Genomic DNA, 18,920 nt, shown 5'->3' on the forward strand with positions numbered 1-18,920 from the left:
TTATTCAGCAGCTCCGCTTGGGCAGAAGGCAGCAAAAATAGGGGCTGGGGGGGTTGGATTAGTTCTAACTTTTGTGAAGATGTCAGTAACAGGAGAGAAGTGAACTCGTTCTGTGCTGTGCTTCATTAGTCAAGCTATTGTCAGAACAAATCCTGCCTCCCCTGGGAGCCGTGCCACCCCGCTGCCAGCACTGAGACCAGCCAGGTGTGAAGGGCAGCGGAGGCGGCGCCGCTCCGAGGAGGAAAACTCGTTTTCGGGATGCCGTGTGAAGCTGGCAGCGAGGAGAGCCTGCCTTTATTTGTGGCAGGACCCCCCAGAAGGAGCACAGAGAGCACGGGGAGGTACTCGCCGGCTGTGAATGCCCGGGAACTCTTTACAGCTTTTATTTCCTTCGCAGCAGAGGAGCTGTGAGCCAGGGCTGTTTCGTTTTCCGAGCAGCGCCTGACGAGGCCGCGGAGCAGGGGCTGTGTGCGAGGGCTGCGCGAGCGCCGCGGCCCCGGAGCCCTGCCTCTGAGCCAGCCGAAGGCGTGAGGTGGGAGAAAACTGCCCACGAGAATGGGGTTATTTCCGATAAACCACAGAGCCTTAAAAGGTTTGTGAGCCGGCGCAGCCCTGTCACAGCAGATATTTCCCGTGGGTGCAGCGGTAACCCGTGGTTAGGGGTGACAGTCCTCACGTCTGTCCGCTGCTGCCACAAATGCTGTCATTTCTGCCTTCCCAGCTGAGGCTCTTAGAGTGCTCAGCTGCATTTTAGTTTCGTTTGTTGTTTTTTGTTTGTTTTTTTTACAGATAAGGGGGGTATGCTACGTCGGGTGCCTAGCTGGCCAAAAAGAGGCCAGCAGCAGCTCTTCCCCGTGCCCTGCGTGCTGCGCTGCGACCTGCAGCCCAAACGCAATCCCACCCCTACCGCACCGGCGCTGGAATGGCAGCTGCTCGGGGTGTTCGGTTTCAGGCTAGGAAAATGTCTGAAGTCACCGAAGTCACTAATCCCCACACGGGTGTCGGGTGAGTCGCCGGGGTGCAGCGAAACCGGCCGGTCTTGCTCGGGAGATGCGCGTTAGTCACTGCGGCATTTTCACACCTTTGGAAAGGGAATGACGATGGTTGGTAGCGATGGTGTGCTCATCAGATAGTATCTGGCTGACTTGGCAAAAAGATTTGACATCCCTGTCAGCTGGGTGCTTCTGCTCGGGGTAATAGGGAGCAAAACGTGTGCTGAGAGGGTCGTGCCCCGCAGGTTTGCACGCAGGCCCCCAGGGCAGCGGCATGGGGAGGTCCAGGGCTCTGCACAGGGTGGTACTGTCCTGGTCAGCATGTCCTGGTCCTCTTAGGGCTCTGGGAGCCATCAGGAACATCCACATCAAAGGCCTCTTCCCCCTTTTCCACCCTCTGCACTACTTCCTGCAGCCTTCTGCTGCGACTGTACAAACAAATCCTGCATTCGCTGCAAAGCCCCGGTAGCCCTGGGCTCCGAGCTGCAAACCTCCGCTCTGGAAACACCACTACAGGATTTTATTTTCCCATTTCAGACCTGCAGGTCAAATTTGCTCAGGTTAAAGCCCAGCGGGCCTTTCTCAGCAGTGCTGTCCTGTGCTGGAGGTGGGACGCTGTTGGTCGGGTGTCGGGGACCTCGCAGCGCTTGGGCTCTGGAAGCTGTGCTCATCCTGCTGCCTGCAGGTGGGCAGAAAGGTGCACGTGCTGCTGAGTGCCTCCGGGTTGTTTGCTCCTCTTGTGCTTCTCAAAGCCCTCTGAGGTTGGGGGGGAGCTCCCCGTGCCCCCAGTGCTGCAGTGTGGGGCCGTGGGAGAGGCTGAGCCTCGGAGCAGCGACCGGCCGGGAAGTTCTGAGCTTTTGTTTCCTTCTTTGTTTCTCGGGTCAGGCAGACAGGTCAGAATATTTCTGAAATAATCCCTTTGGTCAAACGATGTAAGCGAAGCGTGGAACCAACGCGCTTCGTGATCTCAGGCTGCATTTTCCGTATATTAATTACCCCGTGCTGCTTCAGAAGGACGGGCAGAGGTCAGGAGGTGCAGGCTGTGCAATGGCTCCAAAATGAAAAAAGGAAACACAGATTGAGGTCAAAACGGGCAGGGGCCGGCAGGGGGAACACCCGCACATCCCCGCGGGCACGGGCTGGCTCGGGGCTGCGGCTCGGGGCTGGCTGCGGGTCACTGCCCGTGCCCGGGGACACACCACAAGGGTGGCAGCCACCCGGGGACAGGGGCAGGCGGCTGCCGTGCCGTGTCCGCCCGTCCGTCCGTCCGTCCTCCATCCGGGGGGGAGAAACGAGCCCTTAACCTGTGTGACCTCTGCAGTTCCTCTCTCGTGCTCGCTCGCAGTTGTTTTGCAGAGGCTTTTGTGGCTCCGCTTTCTTCTGCTGCCGTTGTTTATATTCGCGAAGAATAATGGCAACTGGAGGTGCAGAAGGCACCGGGACGGGTCCCACCCTCATCCTGCCTTCCTGTCAGCCACTTGGGGACCGTCTCTCTGAATGGCATCTCTGGGGCTTTTGTTTGAGCAATTTTCTTCTCAGTCAAGCAGAGCTGTCCCTGAGGAGCCCGTGTGCTTACCCGCTCTCCCCCAGCCTGGCATTCAGTGGTAGCTCATCGTGAAAAGCTGTATCTAAATTTAGTTTTAAGATATTGGACCTGTCCTGTCTGTGGTCGTGGGCTGAGACTGGGCTCTTACACTCGGCCTGCCTGGTCCCCACGGGGCTGTGGTGGCACGGTGCTGCTCACAGCGCGTCCATCTAGGCGGTGCCACGGCGCGCAATTATCGCAGCTCTCCTCCCTCAGCACCTCCTGGCACGGCTCGTGTCTCTTGTCAGAGTTGTGAGGTACCACCACGCTGCTCCTGGATGGGGGAAGAGCCCGTGGGAGGCTGCTCACGGCCCTGCAGATGAGCTGCTGGGGGAGGAAGGCTCTCCGAGGCGGGCACTGCCTGGCCCTGTGGGTACCCGGCGGGACGGCAGAAGCACACGTACGGCATCTGGTATGGGTCTGGGGTGAAGTGAGCCCAAACGAGCATTGGTTCCCTTCTGTTTGGGGTCATGGGAAGTACTACAACACGAGGAGAGCGAGGCTAGGGACGAGGTCTCCGTGGAGGCTCACCGGGCGGCACCGCGGGGTGGGCCCCGACCCGGCCGGGGCTGGCACGGAGCCCCGCTGAGCAGCAGCACCGTGCGCCCTGCTTCATCCTCCACAGCTGCACCGGTGCCAGCAGCACTGCCCTGTGCCCACCCCGTGTCTGTGGGTTGGGCAGGGGATTTGGGCAGGCGGCCCCAGGTGCACGGCGCTGTGTGGCTCGGCCATGGGGTCGGCCTGGGCCCGGGAGGAGCAGGGCTCGTTCACAGCTCCAAGCAGGATCTCCTGGTGTTCCTGCTTGAGAACAGATCCTCAAGTTCCCAGTCTGCTGCTTGGCTTATTCCAGATGACATAATATTCCAGCTATCTCATGACTTATTTATTTTTTTTGGTTCAGACTGTTATAAGGGTGTCTGTGTGTTTTTCGCAAAGCAGCTTTGACTTGGGAGTCCCGGATTCTGCCTGCAGTTAGGAGCTCCATAAGCTGCAGTGATTCAGGGGTCTGGCAAACATCTTCAAACCCGGTTCATGAAAAATACAAGCAGTATACTCAGTAGGCTCCACAGATAAATGTGGGGGAGGCCCAGTTGCTGATGGCAATACGTTTTAGGACTTGCATATATCTAATTCACACGCACACATGTATATTTATGTGTATGTATTTCATAATTCTTTCCTATGTCGGGTTTAAATAATCCTGGATTTATTTTAGAAGCATTTGTGCGCTTCCATGAGGTATTTTCAGATACGTGTAAAAGAAAGATGCCTGTAGGCCACAAGAGCAGTCATCTTGTTTGGGGAGGGCAGAGGGAAATTACAAACTTTCGTTTGAGGAGAGATATTTACGGCTGCTTGGTCGAGAGGAAAAGTCCAGCGCTGAAAGGCCGCCAGCTTTCCCAGCATCTCTGCTCCGTGGGCTTGTTGCTTTGGGCTCGCAGGAGGAAAAGGTCGAAGATGGATGGTTTATCTGTTTTTCTGCTGTGTGGGCTTTTCATTTGCCCAAGACTTTGGCATAACAACTTTTCAAAGCTTTAGCTCTTTCAGTTTTCAGTTGGCTCCTGGACTAGAAACTTTCCACAAATTGAACTTGAAAATTTGGCCAAATATTCTTCCAAAGAAAGTCTCCAGTTTTGTGGCTAGCCCCATGTGAACCATCAGTCATACGTCAAAATATTTTCTGCATGGTCATCCATTACAGCAAAGATGATCTGTCAGGTCAAGCCTCCTTCTCGCTAATGCACGCAGAAGCCTACCTTCCTTTTCTCAGCAGGAATGAAGTATGTGGTTGCTTTGAATCCGCATCTTTGGAGTTAACTGGAGCCTACTCCTGGGGATGTTACTGCCTGTGCAGGGCGTGCGGGCCCTCGCAGATGGACAGACAGACAGACAGACAGACAGCCTCTTCACAGGCTCCTCTCCCCAGGGCTCTCTGCAGCTCTTTCCAACCTCCCTCCTGCTCTCTGCAGCTTTTTGCAGAGCTGCCTCCCAGGAGACTTTTCAGAAGTTTCTGCTTTTGAACTGCACTGCTCTGTTTATGTGATTTGCTCTGGGAACATCTAAGGGTGCTTCTCGCAAACTGAATTAAATTAGAATTGTACAACTCCCTCCAAGAGATCTAAAAAAGTGCCTTTGACTTCAGCATCACATATGCTTAAAAGACAGCTTTCTTGAAAGCCTGGGGAAGAAAATACAGACATTGCACTTTCATTGCTTTCTTAATTCATATAATTAGTGTGGAGATAGCTGCATAGCTGTATTTTCTTCAAAGAAACTGCCTCAGACAAATATTGGCTAATGGAAATTTCACTTTCAAATAAAGCGGTATTTGAAAATACATTAAGGCCATTGTGGGGAAATGGATGCAGGAATCAAAGATGCTACAACAAAGCCTTCCCCGGGGCAGCTAACAGAACAGTGTGTGTGCTGTTAGGAGCTGATGGGTAGATCTCAGACTCATCTTCTTGCTTTCTTTTTTGCCTTTTCCTCTCCTGCCTTTCTCCTTCCCTCTCCCCTGGTTCATGGTTCGGGGTCCCGGTGCCCGGGCTGCTCTCCCAGCCGTGCAGCCCTTGCCCAGCCCAGCCGGGTCCATCCTGCACAGCTCGGCTCTGCCTCCAGTGCCTCTGCTCGTGCTGGGCTGGGGCTTCTTTTGGGCCGAGTCTCACAAGCACGATCCTAGCCAACAGTTTTATTGAGCCAGCTGAAAGCAAAATGGCAGTAAATTAGGTCTCTCTGCCACCTATAAACGTCACTAGAGACAAAATATTTAAAAAAAACCCCACAGCCGAATGCATTCTTTGGTTCCTCTTTCTGCCGGCAGATTCAATTCAAAACCGAGGATGCAGCCTAGACTTTCCCTTGTAAAAGCCTTTTGACGAATGTGGGACTGCTTTCTGGAGGCAGCGCCGCTTCCCAGCCGTGCCACACAGGCACAAAACGGCCCCGTGCTCCCCGTGCTCCCCGTGCTCCCCGCGCTCCCCATCGCCAGCGGCCGGGCTGCGTGAGCGGGGTGCGGATGGGGACCACCCCCGCGGGCGGCCGTGCCCCTCCTGAGGGATCCGATTTCTCAGCAAAAAGCTGACAATTTCCCCCCCAGGGCAAGGGGGGTGGAACAGGGCTGCTCAGTCACAAAGACATCCTGTCTCCCTCTGAAAGAAGATCCTGGTGCCTAATTAACTTCATAAATTAGCCGGAGCCGTAAGGCCGCCACTTCGACATGAAGCGGAGGTAACACGATCAGCGCGGCCCTTTCTGCCGCCGTAAGGGATCCTGCCCACCGATTAATTGGCCCTCGCCCGCTTTCCGTCCAGCTGCATTCTGGCCGTGCACAAGCCGATGTGCAGACACCGTTGACAGGGCTGTGCTAAGCTGGGAAATTATCGGTAGCATAAGAACCGCGGCCAATTACTCGCCGGCCCCCGCGCGCTGGCATCGCTCCCCCTCCTCGCCCGGCGCCGTGCCGTGAGGCCGCCGGCCTGGCTGGGAGCAGCCGTGGGCATCCTGAGGCAGAGGGGTCCCGGCTGGGTTCGGCGGGCAGCAGGGAAGGAAATCCCAGGGGAAGGAGCGCCCCGTTCATCTTTTGTTGTTGTCTGTAGAAAAGCACGGACGGAAGCAGCAGGAGAGGAGAATCCCCTCTGCCTCCTGTGGGTGCATCCCTCAGGGGAACCTGGGGGAGCACGTGAAATGTCCCAAATGGAAGTGCAGAAACAGCCTACCAAAAAAACAGTGAATTGCATGTGTTTGTCTTCACTGTGTTTGATTAATGGGAAGGGAGAAGAAGCGGCATCTTCACCTCGACTGCCCGCAGAGGTGCTGAGGCTGGTCAGTAGGCTGGGAGGTCGTGGCGCACTGACCTGGGGGCTGTGATCCCCCAGGGACTTCAATTTCCTTCGTTTTGCAAGAATCCCTTATGGTAGCTGGGGTGGCAGATGGGAGAATTTTCTTTCCTGGGGGACGTAAGATGGCAGTGGATGGAATGCCAGATTAAAATGAGAGCTTCTGGAGGCCTGTTGCGTTCTCCTTAAGTGTGAGTACAATTTGTTGGTGACTAATGCATCTAGACTTGCAGAATTACCTCATGAATTAGAAGCAGTGGCGTGGTGGAAAAGATGTGACTATGATGCTGGCTCCTGATTTACCAGCACTTCCCTCCTAAACTGCTCTTTGGCTTCCTACTGGCACAGCACAATTTTTCTATTAATACTTCAGAGCTCAAACACAGTTTGAACGCACTTGGTTCAACGTGAAATCTGCTGGCTTGGCTGTGAGGTCTGCTGAGAGCCTTCTGAGCAGGGAGGAAGCAGGGAGGGGTTATTTGTGGAGCAGAAAGTGCAGCCTCTGTGCGAATGCAGATGGGGGCTAGGTGCCACCAAGGCCCTGGAGCCGTGTTAGTGTGGACCCGTGCGTTCCCCATGTCCCCTGTCTTCCCCGTTCCCATCGGAGCAGTGGCGGGTGGGTTGGTGACTTGCCGGTGGCACTGCCGATTTTTGGATGTGGAATTGGGCTCCCATTGAGGAGCTGCTCCTTACAAACCCAGCACGGTGCTCCCACCGCCTGGACCCCGCTGCTGTGGATAAAACCTTCCCACGGGCTGTGCCAGCGTCCGCCCACTCCAGCAGGTTCCTTCCACGGTGCCTCCCTGCGCTTAGTCATGCTGAACATGCATCCATTGCTGATTCTTTGCTTATTCACTCAACCTTTCTCCAGCAGTAGCATCAGTCGCTAAGCTGCATGCCAGAAGGCTGCACCAAACCAGCAATGTCATTGCATCACTGTGAAACGCTGAGGGTAAGCTGTGTTTGGAAATGGAAACGTCTGTTAAGTGGGACAACAAAACCTCCAGCTCTCCTTCCCAAAGGCAGAACTCTTCCCAACCTCTCTTCTTATTCAAGTGGAAAAGCTGTTAGATGCTGTATGACGTTCCTACAGCAGCCATAGCATTCTCTCTATGGGAAATAAGGCAAGCAGCAAAGTGACAGGACAAACCGATGTGCTGGGTGTCTTGAAGATTACAGAGAGACACTTCCAGATTACTGTAAAGAAGATCACGTAAGCTGTGCTCATCGAGACAGAGGAAATAATAAACTGAGATGTGGAAAAGTCCATGCTGAAGAAGCTGAACTGTTTTGGACCTATTTGGTCAAGTGATGTTGCCCACAATGTATTTTGGCTGCTTATTTCCCTAAGTCTCATTGATTTACACCCGAGTTATTTATACAACCAGCTAACTCCTGAGAGAATATTACCGGAGAGAGCTTTGGCATCATTTTTCTTGCTTTTAAAGCACCAAAGAGAGGAAGAATCCTACCAATCAGAAGCCTGAGGGCTCATGGTAATGTACAGGATCGTGCTTGGTGCCATCACTAACCTGCAGTACAACCAGAGCCTGGGGAGCTGCTCGCTCAAGGCCATCTGGCTTTGCAATCCGCGCTTTGCTGGGATGTGCAGCGCTGCATGAACTTCATGAGCTTCTCTGCCCAAAGCTGCCTCCCATTTCTTTTAGGCAACAGAGCCGTGTCCACCAGGGAGCTGCAATCTTGGCCTTGTGTTAGCAAGTTGAAGAGCCCTGGCATTAAATGATGCTGTAATATTTTTTTCTGGTTAGCTTTGAGAAGAGCCTTACGTTGAGCAGCTTTGTTTTATAGGAATAGAAGATCGAGGGGTGGGTGGTTCTTGGTTTAGTTTCATGCTGTCAGGTACCGGTAACGTCAGGATGGGAATATTGTGTTTATTCTTGAGGTGATTTCATCAAAGGGCTTTAGCTCATCGGTAGACTGTGCCCATTCATAGATGTTAGATGTTCTGTGCCAGAAATAGCCCTGAGTTCCACAAAAATAAACAAGTTGTAAACATTTTTTAAGTGGAACTGGTGTCCTCTCAGCCAAAAGAACAAAGCAGCAAAAGCTGTCTGGAAACCCTGCTGAGAAGAATTCTTCAGCCCTGTAAATGCCTGCAGGACTTGAGAAGTGTAAAGAAAATGCCAGAGACAGTCTGGGCAGGCAGGCTGCTGAGAATGGGGGAGAAAAGAGAGGTAATGAGAAGGGGGTAGAAAAGAAGCTCTTTAGGTCCAGCGACTGGAAAGCAGAGCAGTATCTGGAAGCAAGGAGCGCTGCGTTTTTCGCATGCTCAGGCAACAAGCTGAGCTTCGGAACAGAAAGCCAAGATGTGCCGCAGCCACGGGAAGCGAGGAGGAGGCTTCGTTCCACTCATCCCTGCTTGGTTGTGGGTGCAGGGGGACTGCCCGAGGGGCACTGGGGACCTCCTCCATCCTGCTGCCACCCCCTGGGCTTCTCACACCACCCTGCGCCTCGCGGGGCTGCAAAAGGGGCCAGAAGGAAAGGTGAAAGCCTCGGCACGTTGTGGGCTACTGACTGATGGAGTTCCCTCTGCTGCTTCTGCTTGGCTAAAGCTGCTCTGAAGACTCTAATTTTAGCCATTTCTTTGTTTCCTGCTTCTGGTATTTTTGGTTCTCAGCTGTTTTTTTTTTCTGTTTTGTTTCCCACTATGCACTCAACAGGGAGAGCCCCTCGCAAAGTCCTCAAGAATAATAAGAAGGGAAAAAACAGGTCCAGATGACATTTGCTTTCGGCAGACAACAGGCAGCAGCCAACATTTCCAAAAAGTCCATCACCACCTCTGCTATTTCCATGAGAAACAGAAAGGAAATTGGACCCTACACGAAAATGGTTCTCCAGATACAGAGGCCTCTTTAGTCTGATCACTCGAGTGCGCTTACTTCCATCCAACAAAACAGGACTTAGGCCTTGCAATCACGTAACTCAGCAAGGTGATACTTGAGCAGTATCTTTGAAAATAAATGCCAGTGTTTGACTGGAAGGAGATAAGCCCTTGGTGCTCATCACAGACGCGAGGTCTGTAGGCGCTCGGGAGGGCCAGCTCAGGCAGGATCCTGAGAAGTCCATTTGTTCTTCCTGGGGCAATGCACTGGAAAGACTTACAGAGGGAGATGACGAGGTGAGCAGAGGTGGCTCAGTCATCATGGGACCATCTCGTCTGTGAGTAACCCGACTGAAACAGGATCATCTTCATACTTAAGGACCTGCATGATGTCATTATTTAATGTATCTCTCAGTTGTTTTGGTGGGCATGGAGAGTGTTTTCTTTGCCACCCAGAACCCAAAGCTACCAAAATCCTGCTGCAAATTATTGATAGCTTCTTAGATAAAGGCTGGCCTGAGAGCCAGGTTCTTACTGCAACGCTGCAGAAGTAATTCTCTTCTCATTTGACTGAGAATCATTTGATTGCGTTATGCACCGTAATCAGAGTAGACTGAGCAGTTGGTGAGGCTGTGATAGAGCTGACTTCTGCAAGTAGCAAGAGCCGCATTCTTTTAAAATGATTTCATCTCAAAACGCATCTTGGGAATTTGTGGTCCCATTGCCCCTGCAGTTGGATGGGTGCCCTTCCAACCATACAGCAAGGAGGAGCGGGGGCCGCTGGTGGAGGCTGCCCGGCGTCTGCACCCAGCGAGAGGTCCTCTTGCACCCGGATCCCACTGCCCACGGAGCAGGGCCATCTGCTGGTGTTGGTGGCCGACAGGGGGATAAGCCTGGCTGTGTTTCGGTCACTGTGTCACCACCCTGCTCCAGGGCTCCTCCCAACCATGGACAAAGCTCCTCTGTGGAAAAGGCTACGCTGTGCGTTTGCTTGCTCTGTCTTGCCCTGCCTGGGGCCTTTGTGGTCCCTTGGGGACGTCTGCCTGACGGGTTTGTCTCCTGCAAGAAGAGGAGCTGGCGGCTGGAGGCGTCCAAGCTGTCTTAGGACTCATCCTGCCCTGAAGATGGAACCTCGCTGAAGCAGGGGCTGGGGGCTGAGAGGTCCGTGTCTCTTGTGAAGGGTAAGTCCATGTATGGAGCAGGTCACGGGCACCTCTGAAGAGCTCTTTGGGATCACCAGGATGGAGGAGGCTGCGTGAATGGTGAGTAGCCATGGAGCGATGAAGGGCACAGCCGGCAGGCCCTCTGCTTCCAGGTGCTAACCCCACACGTCCTCGTTCCATTTGCACTGCAGACGTGCACCGTCTGAGAGGCTTGCACGGTAGCTTGGCTGCATAGAGCCAGCAGTCGTTGCATACAGGTATTAACAACCAACAGACTTTGGCTTCCAAAATACCGGCTCCTTATGCAATACAAACAGTGACGGAGATGTTCTGGTTCCTGATGCCCAGAGGAACTGGGCCCTCCATGTCTTCAAATGGATCTAACATGCTCTCTCCATTAGAGGGCAGAAGCATGCTTGTGCACAGATAAAATAAAACCAAATTACCTGCCCTGTGTGCTACATAACTTCTTGTGTTAAGGGCAGGTAGGACATCGTCACAGATCGCCAGACAACTATGCCTGCTGGAAAGAAAAAGCAGCAGGAAGAACTGGCACATCAAGGGTTAATTTCTGCGATTTGGGATAACTCTGTGGTCTTTGTAGCACCTCCTTCTGTTAAAAGTTGGAAATAGGCTTCCTAAATGGTAAACACAAATGTCTAGCAGCTTTGTTAAAGCTTAACTTATGCAGGTAATGACTTATTTTTCTAGGACTGACGATTTTGATAGAAAAATACAAAAAGATTGTATTATATATTATATAATACCGATAATTATGATGTGGACGTTGATTAGATCTGAGGAGCGGGGTGAACACTAAATATGAGGTGAATTATTTGAGGACTCCTGCTAGTATTCTGCCCATTGTATGACAACCCTCGGTGCAAGCTGTGATGCACTGCTGTATGTCTGTACACCTGTAACCCTCCGACGCAATAAAGGAGTTGCCTGTAGCTCCACGGGGACGTGGTTGCTTTCTGTTCGATTCGGTGCCACGGCTTCTGCAGGCAGCAGAGAAGCCAAGAGTTTGCCCTTAACCAGATACGGACTGCAGGGGAGTTCAGGCCAAAAATGTAACCTTCTGTAGTGTCCTCTCGGAGCCAGCTGTGGTGGGGTATTTATGACTCGGCCACCTTCTCCCTAGGAGTTGGGCCAAACCGACAGAGTTGTCCCTTCAGCTCCGGGTAGGCCCAGGAGCCCGCCAGGCCCTGGAGCGGCGACCTTCTGCTGCTGGGATCTCAAAGTTACTGAAGGATTATGGCTAACCCATCACCCGTTATATGGAGACTTCATCTTTTTGTTAAAGTTTTGGAGGTGTCTGGGTGGAGGAGCCACACGGGTGGCCTCAGCCTGGCTCATCTGTCCCGGGGATGGGAACAAGGACAGGGACGGGCTGGGCTGGGGGCTGCCCGCAGGGCCGCAGGCCTGCTGACCAGGGGTGCCACCCCGCTCTGAGCCCGAAGGCATCAATCATGACTGCTTTTACAAAACTTCTTGTTTTTCCAGGGCATTTGCAGTGCTGAGAATTTTTTTCTGGTGTTTTATCGGGGACAGAGTTTACGATCTGAATTAGATGGAGAATACAGATGAGTTGAAAAACGTACAAACGGTAGAAGATGAATCAGACTCAAACTGGTGTTTTAGTACAATAATTGCTTTTCAGTGAACCTGAAAATGACCTAAATAAAACAGTTTTGCAGGAAACAGACTTTTCTCACTTGACTTCTGCATGCAATTGCTAGTCCAGTAAGTTGATTTGACTTCAGCTGACGGCAGGAACTTAAAGGGGAAGCGGAGAACCTAGAGCTAACCGTCAAGAGCAGTTTGGATGAGGGGAAGAGAGCTCCTTGATGTAAAACATGAAAACAAAGCAATTAAACCTTTACAGTGCTGCCATTTTATAAGCACCACAGGAGCACTGAAGCACCGGTCACCTTGACGTGAGCCAGTGATGTGGCCGCAGAAGCAGCCGGTTCACAGCGGGGTCCCAGTGCTCCCCATGATGGGTGCACCCCAGTGTGCTCAGGGGGTGTGCACAGACACAGCCCCTGCAGCCAGTGCCCTGCGGCTGATTTCTCTCATTTCCCTCATTCTGCCAGGAGAAGGCAGGTTGTCCTTGTTGTCCTTGCCTTGGCTTTGCTCGTTGCTGAGGGGGTGCAGCTGGGACCCTCTCAGACATGCAAACAGGCAGCGGTGCTTGGCACTGCAGGTGGTGGTCCAGAGAAGAACCTTCTAGAGCCAGACATGGCAGCAACCAAAATAAAAACGGAGCGTGGAGGCTGCTCACAGGCCTCATTCAGGTATGGAAATGCAGTCAGCCCTTTCTGGCAGCAGTGGGGAATCAAACCAAAGCAGGTAAGGTGCTGGGAAGGCAGCAGTGGCGAGCAACCCGACAGCCCTCCGCACGCGAGGTGCTGGGCTCGCCTGGATGTGGCGATGGAGCAGGGGTTAACTGGAAGATCCAGCTCTTGTTGTCCAGAGAAATGCAGATCTGGCCTTGAAACGTTTCCCAAGGTCTTGGCACTTCATTTCGTAGCTGTGTCTCATGCTCTGAATATTCCCAAGGCACTCGCTATCGTCGGATGTCGTCTGACTGTCTCTCGGTTGCTGTTTGTTTCTGTGGTTGCATGTTGATAAGGTATCTGGTTATGTCTTGCAGCCCTCAGAATCCAAGCCCAACGTCACCCCTCTCACCGTCCTGGCCCATGTTCTCCGCGCCATCAAGTCCTATGCCCACCTCCTCTACGTCCAGCGACTCATCCCCCATCAGGTCTGTTGCGGAATTTGCTTGGCTTTCTGTTGCTTTTGCTATTTTCTGTGTAATTTACTTGGTTTCCCTCACTTCACCTCCCTTCCCCCTTTGCATCCTGCTCAAACTCCCCTAGTGCAGCTATCTGCATTCAGCAAGAGAGGAGCTTTCAAACGTCTCCTGCCCCAGGAGAGGCTCCTGGCACCCCTGTGGCACCCGCTTGCCCCCGGTGGGTGCCGCCAGCACACGCAGCCCTGGGCCGTGCGATGCTCAGGCTGGCGGCAGTCAGCACTGGCAGGTCATGCTGACGGTGAATGGAGTCGCTTGTGGTTTCTGTGGGTTTTGCCCAGCCATGTCAGCTCCCTGCAGCTTGCTTCGTTCGTCTCTACAACAGGTAAGCGAGGTACTGTCATCCCAGCTGCTGCCAGGAGGTAGAGACGTCTGTAAAATGCCGTGATACCACATTTTCTGGCCATTCTCCTTTTCTTAGCTGGAATGTGAGGGGGGTAAAGGACATGGTGCAACACAGACGTTTTCCTGCATTTAGCCCATGTCTCAGACGATGGGGCATTGCTGGAACAGATTGATCCTGCAGGCCATGGGTGGACCGGGGTGGGTTCCCTGGAGCAGGTTGGCACCGCACAGGGCAGCAGCAGTGAGGACTCACCAGCGAGAGCCCTGCACCTGCAGCGTGCAGCTCGCTGCCACGTGCGCTGCCCCAGAGCTTCTGGCACTGGAGCTGCACCACAAGCAGCTCCTGGTGCCTGCGCTGCGGGTACCGGGGATGCTCACACGGGGGAAGCCGGGGTGGTGCCCTCGGACAGGGTGTCCTTCCCCTGAGCCCATCCCTGGCCAAGCAGAACAAGGGGCTGCCTCGTCCCCGCAGCTGCACTCCTGGCACGGCACAGCAAAGCCTCTCGTGGGGAGACGTGTCAGACCTGTTTGTGCATTGCAGGCACAGACCGAGCTCTTCCCCCACACCTACAGCCATACACGTTGCCTGTACAATGTCTGCCTGTTCGGCAGGGTTATTTATGTGTTTTGGTACACGTCTGCAGAGGCTGACAGCGGTGTAATATCATCCCAACAGCCTTCTTCCTCTGGGGGAGAGAGGCTCATCATCCCCGAAACCGCACAGGGGCACATGGGTGATACTCCTCTGAGTGCTTTGCTGGCTGCGTGCCATGCTTGGAGGCAAAAACTCAACACGAGCCATCACCAGGATCCCAGCTCCTCGGTCCCTGCAAGCCCGGCAGGGCTGCGCAGGGCGTGGGCGCAGCACCAGTGTCAGCCCCGAGCGCAGTGGGTGAAGGGGGCTGGGGCACGGCATGCTGCATGGGGCTTTGGGAGGAGAAACACTAACTGGAACAGTGTGAGGTAGGAAGCCAGAAAATGGCTTTTTGCCTGACGGTCTCCACAAACGCTATGCAGGAGAAGAGGAGAGGAGAGGAGAGCCTCCCAGGCAGCCCAGGCCCCTCGTTTAGGCAGCAGTGCCCATACCAGGCTGCAAAGCGTTTTGCTGCTGCTCGCATCAGGCGGCTGGAATTCAGATAGGAAAAGCCTCGACTAAGGGGCTGTGCTCACAGCAAAACCAAAACCATTCGCAGCTCCCCTGGTTTGTGGTTTCTGTGTGAGCAAGAACCACTTTCGCCACGAGGTGAGAGTGTGCCGGTTATACGGGGCCCACCCTGAGAAAGCTGAGCGCTGTGTAGTCCTCAGAAAGAGAAAAGACCACGAAACCACCGGCTGGGAATGGTGGCGCCTTGCTGGTTATGCCAGTGCTGGGGGCACTTCCCTCACTTCGCTGGGGCAGGCTGTAGCCAAACAGCCCAACGCGGCTCTGGCTGCGGACAGACAGACGGCGCGGTCTGGACCTGCTGCTGGTGTCTCAGCTGCCACCCCCCCTGCTGGGACACTGGCCGGGGATGAACAGGGGGGGACCGGGGCACGGGGACAGCTCTGCCGTGCGGGTGCACTCCTGGGCTCCTTCCTCCCCTGCACCCGCCAGCAATCGGCCTCCACTTCTGTCCCCGTCGGCTCTGAGGCGCTCCCCTGCGCAGCGTGGGCACGCAGACTCCTTCCCAGTGGAGCCTAATGGTTGTTAAATCTTTTTTGTCTTCAGCTACAGTCTCTAAAGAAGCACAGCAAATTCTTCACGGACTTAGTTATTTTTCCGTTTTGAAATACCCTTCCCCAGGTGCTAATTCTTCCTCCTGAAATTGGACAAGGAGCTCTCTGGCAGTGCTGGGCTTCGGCAGCTCCCTGTTCTGGTCTGCAGCAGGTCGCTGATGGCCCCTGCTACCCGCCTCCACTCAGTGCCTGCCCGGCAGCCCTCACCTCCCCGCAGGGACCCACGAAGCATTGCCAGCCCTCCACGTACTCCTGCCCCGGGCCTGGAGCTCTCAGAGGAGAGCTTCACCTCCACGGGGTCCTTCTCGCTCCTCCCCGTGGCAACCTTGGAACCCTCGAGGGCAGGGGCCCGGGGACCCCACAAGGAGCAGGAAGGGGCAGCTTTTGTGTATTGACCAGCGTACGGTTTTAATGCCAGTAAATGCTTTCTTTCTGCAGCTCGCCATTGAGGAAGGCGCGAGCTTTGTACGCCTGCAAGGCAGAACACGACTCGGAGCTCTCCTTCACGGCAGGCACCGTGTTTGACAACGGTGAGTGCCCGCTGCGCCCCCGGGGAGCGGGGCCAGGCGGCTCTGGGGCTGGGGTCTCGGGGGGCCGGCTGCCAGAGCTGAGCCCCGAGCAAGGGCAGGGCAGAGAGGGAGGGCAGTGGGTGAACCGGGGCATTGGTGACATGCTGTGAGGTTCGTGTCCCTCTAATGAAAGTGGCATTGCCCCTCGCTGGCAGCCTTTGGGCTGGAGAAGCGCTGCGGGAAGCCATCGGGCTCGTGTCCACCAGCACTGAGACTGCGGCTGCCAGCCTGGGCAGCAGGTAGCAGGAGGCTGTCCCGTGCTTCCGAATGGACTCGTTCTCTGACAGCATCTCCCATTTCATGGAGATGTGAGAAACTGCAGAGCCAGTGTTAACAGTAATGTGAAGAAAGCTGCAGAGAACGCCAGTTGGCTATTAGTTATTTTAGCACCAAGTTTTGCAAATTACCGGTTTTCCTCCTGCGACCCAGGGAATAATTTGTACTCAAAGTTCATGGGTTTCCTTTCAATCCTGTGCCTAATGACTATCCCATTTCCACCACTAGAAGTCCCATGAAAGAAGAAAGCAGAAATGCTTGAAACAGGCATTAAATCCAAGGTGTATCTTGCCTTCCTTTTTGTATCCGTGCTGAAAAGAGCCGGCCATCCAGTCCTTTTTTAGGCTCAGTGTGGAAACGACTTTTTCAAGACCGTGATTTAATTCATCCTAGGGGAGATGTGTAGAAGGGGGGTGAATGGGCGGGAGCCTCCTCCTGTCCCCTGTGGGGCACAGGACCCCGGCGAGCCGAGATGCCCGCTCTGCCACCTGGGTGGAGGTGGCTCGGTGGCACGGAGGGCACGCCGAGGTGTCCCAGGCTGTGCTCACAAGCACGAAGTGCCTGCTGTGACCTGAAGTGCCACGTACCAGCACGAGGTGGCTGACTGACAGCAGCGTTTACCAGGGAACCGTTCCCTGATAGTTTTCAGGGTAGGAGAGATCAGTTTCCAAGTACCAGCACCGGAAATATTCTATGCAGTTGCCGTGATGTTTCGTACGGGAGATGGAAAAGTAGTGAGCGTTTTTTTCCTCTGGATACTGAGAATTGGAATAGGTGGCCTCTGATTAGTCAGGTTTTTGGAGACGACGTTAATGAGCATAGACTTTCTGTTTCCTGCATCAAGGGAAAGAGACTGTGCCCCATGGACAAGAAGTTCTGGTTTAGATATAATCCAACGTAAAGAAAAGTCTTCTTGCTACTTTCCAAGTAGTTCTTGGCTTTTATATGCTAAGCATTGTCATTTGGGAAACTGCTACCCCATGCACTGCTTTTGCCCTGGGATATATCTGAGAACATGGCAGAAAAGGGAAGAGAATTAATACATGCGAATTCAAGAAAATACTTTTCCTAAGCAGCACCATAGATATCTCATAAATAAACATGGTCTCCCCTTTGGGAGCCCGTGGGAATTAGAGCAGCTAGTAGGGGAACAAGTTTGAATTAAATACATTGTGTTTGCTAGATAAAAATCAATGGATTATTCAGGGGAAAAAATATACAGCATGTTCTAATCACTTAGCAGCGTAGCCGGGGCTCACGTTAGCTGGGGGAAGTGAGTTCGAAACAGCTCGGCCAGAATATTATTGTGATGGAGGGGGGTTACAAAACCCAGTGGCAGCAAATGGGTCTCGGAAATACTTAGAGAGCTGGATTTTGGCTTCAGGGTTCCCTGAGGCTGTACGTGGCAGGGCAGCATCTAAGTCTGACGGGGCAGGTGAGGTGCCGCGAGGCGCACCGTGCCCACGCCGTGCCTACCACCGAGCGTTGAGGTGTTGGAGTCTCCCAGCGCCCTTCTGCTGTAGCTCTGTGAGACGCAGGCTTCCAGCAGCCCTCGGGCACCTATCGCTGCCTGCCCCCGTGGCAGTGCTGCTGGGAGAGGTGTCCCTGGGCACAACTGGGGGCGGTGAGGGCACCACGGGGTCAGCAGGGGCTGCTCCCAGCCTGCAGGCGCCCCTGCCGTGGAGAGCTCCCTGTTCGGAAGCAGTGAGCCCCCGCTGCCGACAGGTACCGAAGGCTTTGTGCTGGCCTGTAGGGAAGCTGCATTGCATTCGTTTCCTAATTTTGTAATAGAGAATAAAATTCTGCTCCCTACCTGTTTGCGTGCCCCGCTTTATCTGACAGTGTCCAGGCAGGAATAAATGGGGACATGAGCGATTCCTTAAGGGAGAGCAGTCGCTGGAACTCACATGACTTTCCGCTAAAGCACTTTGCCAAGCCATTTGCTGCGACCAGAGGGCTTGCTCAGATGCACACAGACCATTTACAATTTCTTTTCTCTTGGTGGACGTTGGCAGGGGCACTGTGAAGCCAAAGGAATTTTAGAGAAGGTTTTCCAGGGGCTTTCCTGGTGGCAGGCAGGAGGTGGTGCATTTCCTCTGAGCTGGCCGTTAGCCTTTGGTGTTATAAAAGCTCAAAGAGAGTGAGAGGGGTACAGGCATGGGGCATAAAGAAAACCCCGAGATGGGTAAACCTAGGAGCCAGGACACTTGCTAGTAAAACGAGTTGGTCTGCTGTGGTTTGACTCTTTTTTTATTACCACATTGCCACCACATTATGGTACTAATCCTCTGCGGGCATCTCCAGTGGTGATGGACTTTGCTGTACTGGTGCAGACTGGTCACTGCATTGATTCATGGCTAAGAATCCCAACCCCCCTCCCATCCCGCTGCTGTCCCCAGCCCTTCCTGGGGTGTTGGGGCAGGGCCGGGGGGGCCCAGAGGCTGCGGGCAGGAGGGACGAGGGGCAGGCGGCCGGGACAGATCCTGCACAGCCCACGGTGGAGCCAGGCTGTGTGGTAACGCGCTTTGTTCTCCTTCTCTCCCCAAGTTCACCCATCCCAGGAGCCCGGCTGGTTGGAAGGGACCCTCAACGGGAAGACGGGATTAATCCCCGAAAACTACGTGGAGTTCCTATAACTCGGGGCGCAGGACGCGGCCCCGCTGCGCGTTACATGGTATCCATGGCAAGCGCTGGCTCGCGTGCTGCAGACCGTTTTGCTCCTTGCCTCCGAGGGCGTCCCCACGGCCACGGCCACCGGCGGCTGCGTGGATGCCACCA

The 18,920-nt window shown here is 54.2% G+C and overlaps 1 protein-coding gene across 2 annotated transcripts in view; it reads left to right on the plus strand.

Moving 5' to 3' along the window:
• Positions 1-18,920, plus strand: part of ARHGAP26 (Rho GTPase activating protein 26) — a 119,481-nt gene extending 100,561 nt beyond the window's left edge. Inside the window, exons 21-23 of one of the 2 annotated variants that reach the window (XM_032197243.1) lie at positions 13,078-13,188; positions 15,736-15,827; positions 18,690-18,920. In XM_032197243.1, the coding sequence (XP_032053134.1) occupies positions 13,078-13,188; positions 15,736-15,827; positions 18,690-18,778 (292 nt within the window). In that variant the 3' untranslated portion in view covers positions 18,779-18,920. Of the gene's footprint in view, positions 1-9,094; positions 10,019-13,077; positions 13,189-15,735; positions 15,828-18,689 lie in introns of those variants that run through there. The other variant, XM_032197244.1, reaches the window with a different exon arrangement.

Source organism: Aythya fuligula, chromosome 14 (assembly GCF_009819795.1).
Source record: "Aythya fuligula isolate bAytFul2 chromosome 14, bAytFul2.pri, whole genome shotgun sequence".
Lineage (NCBI taxonomy): Eukaryota > Metazoa > Chordata > Aves > Anseriformes > Anatidae > Aythya > Aythya fuligula.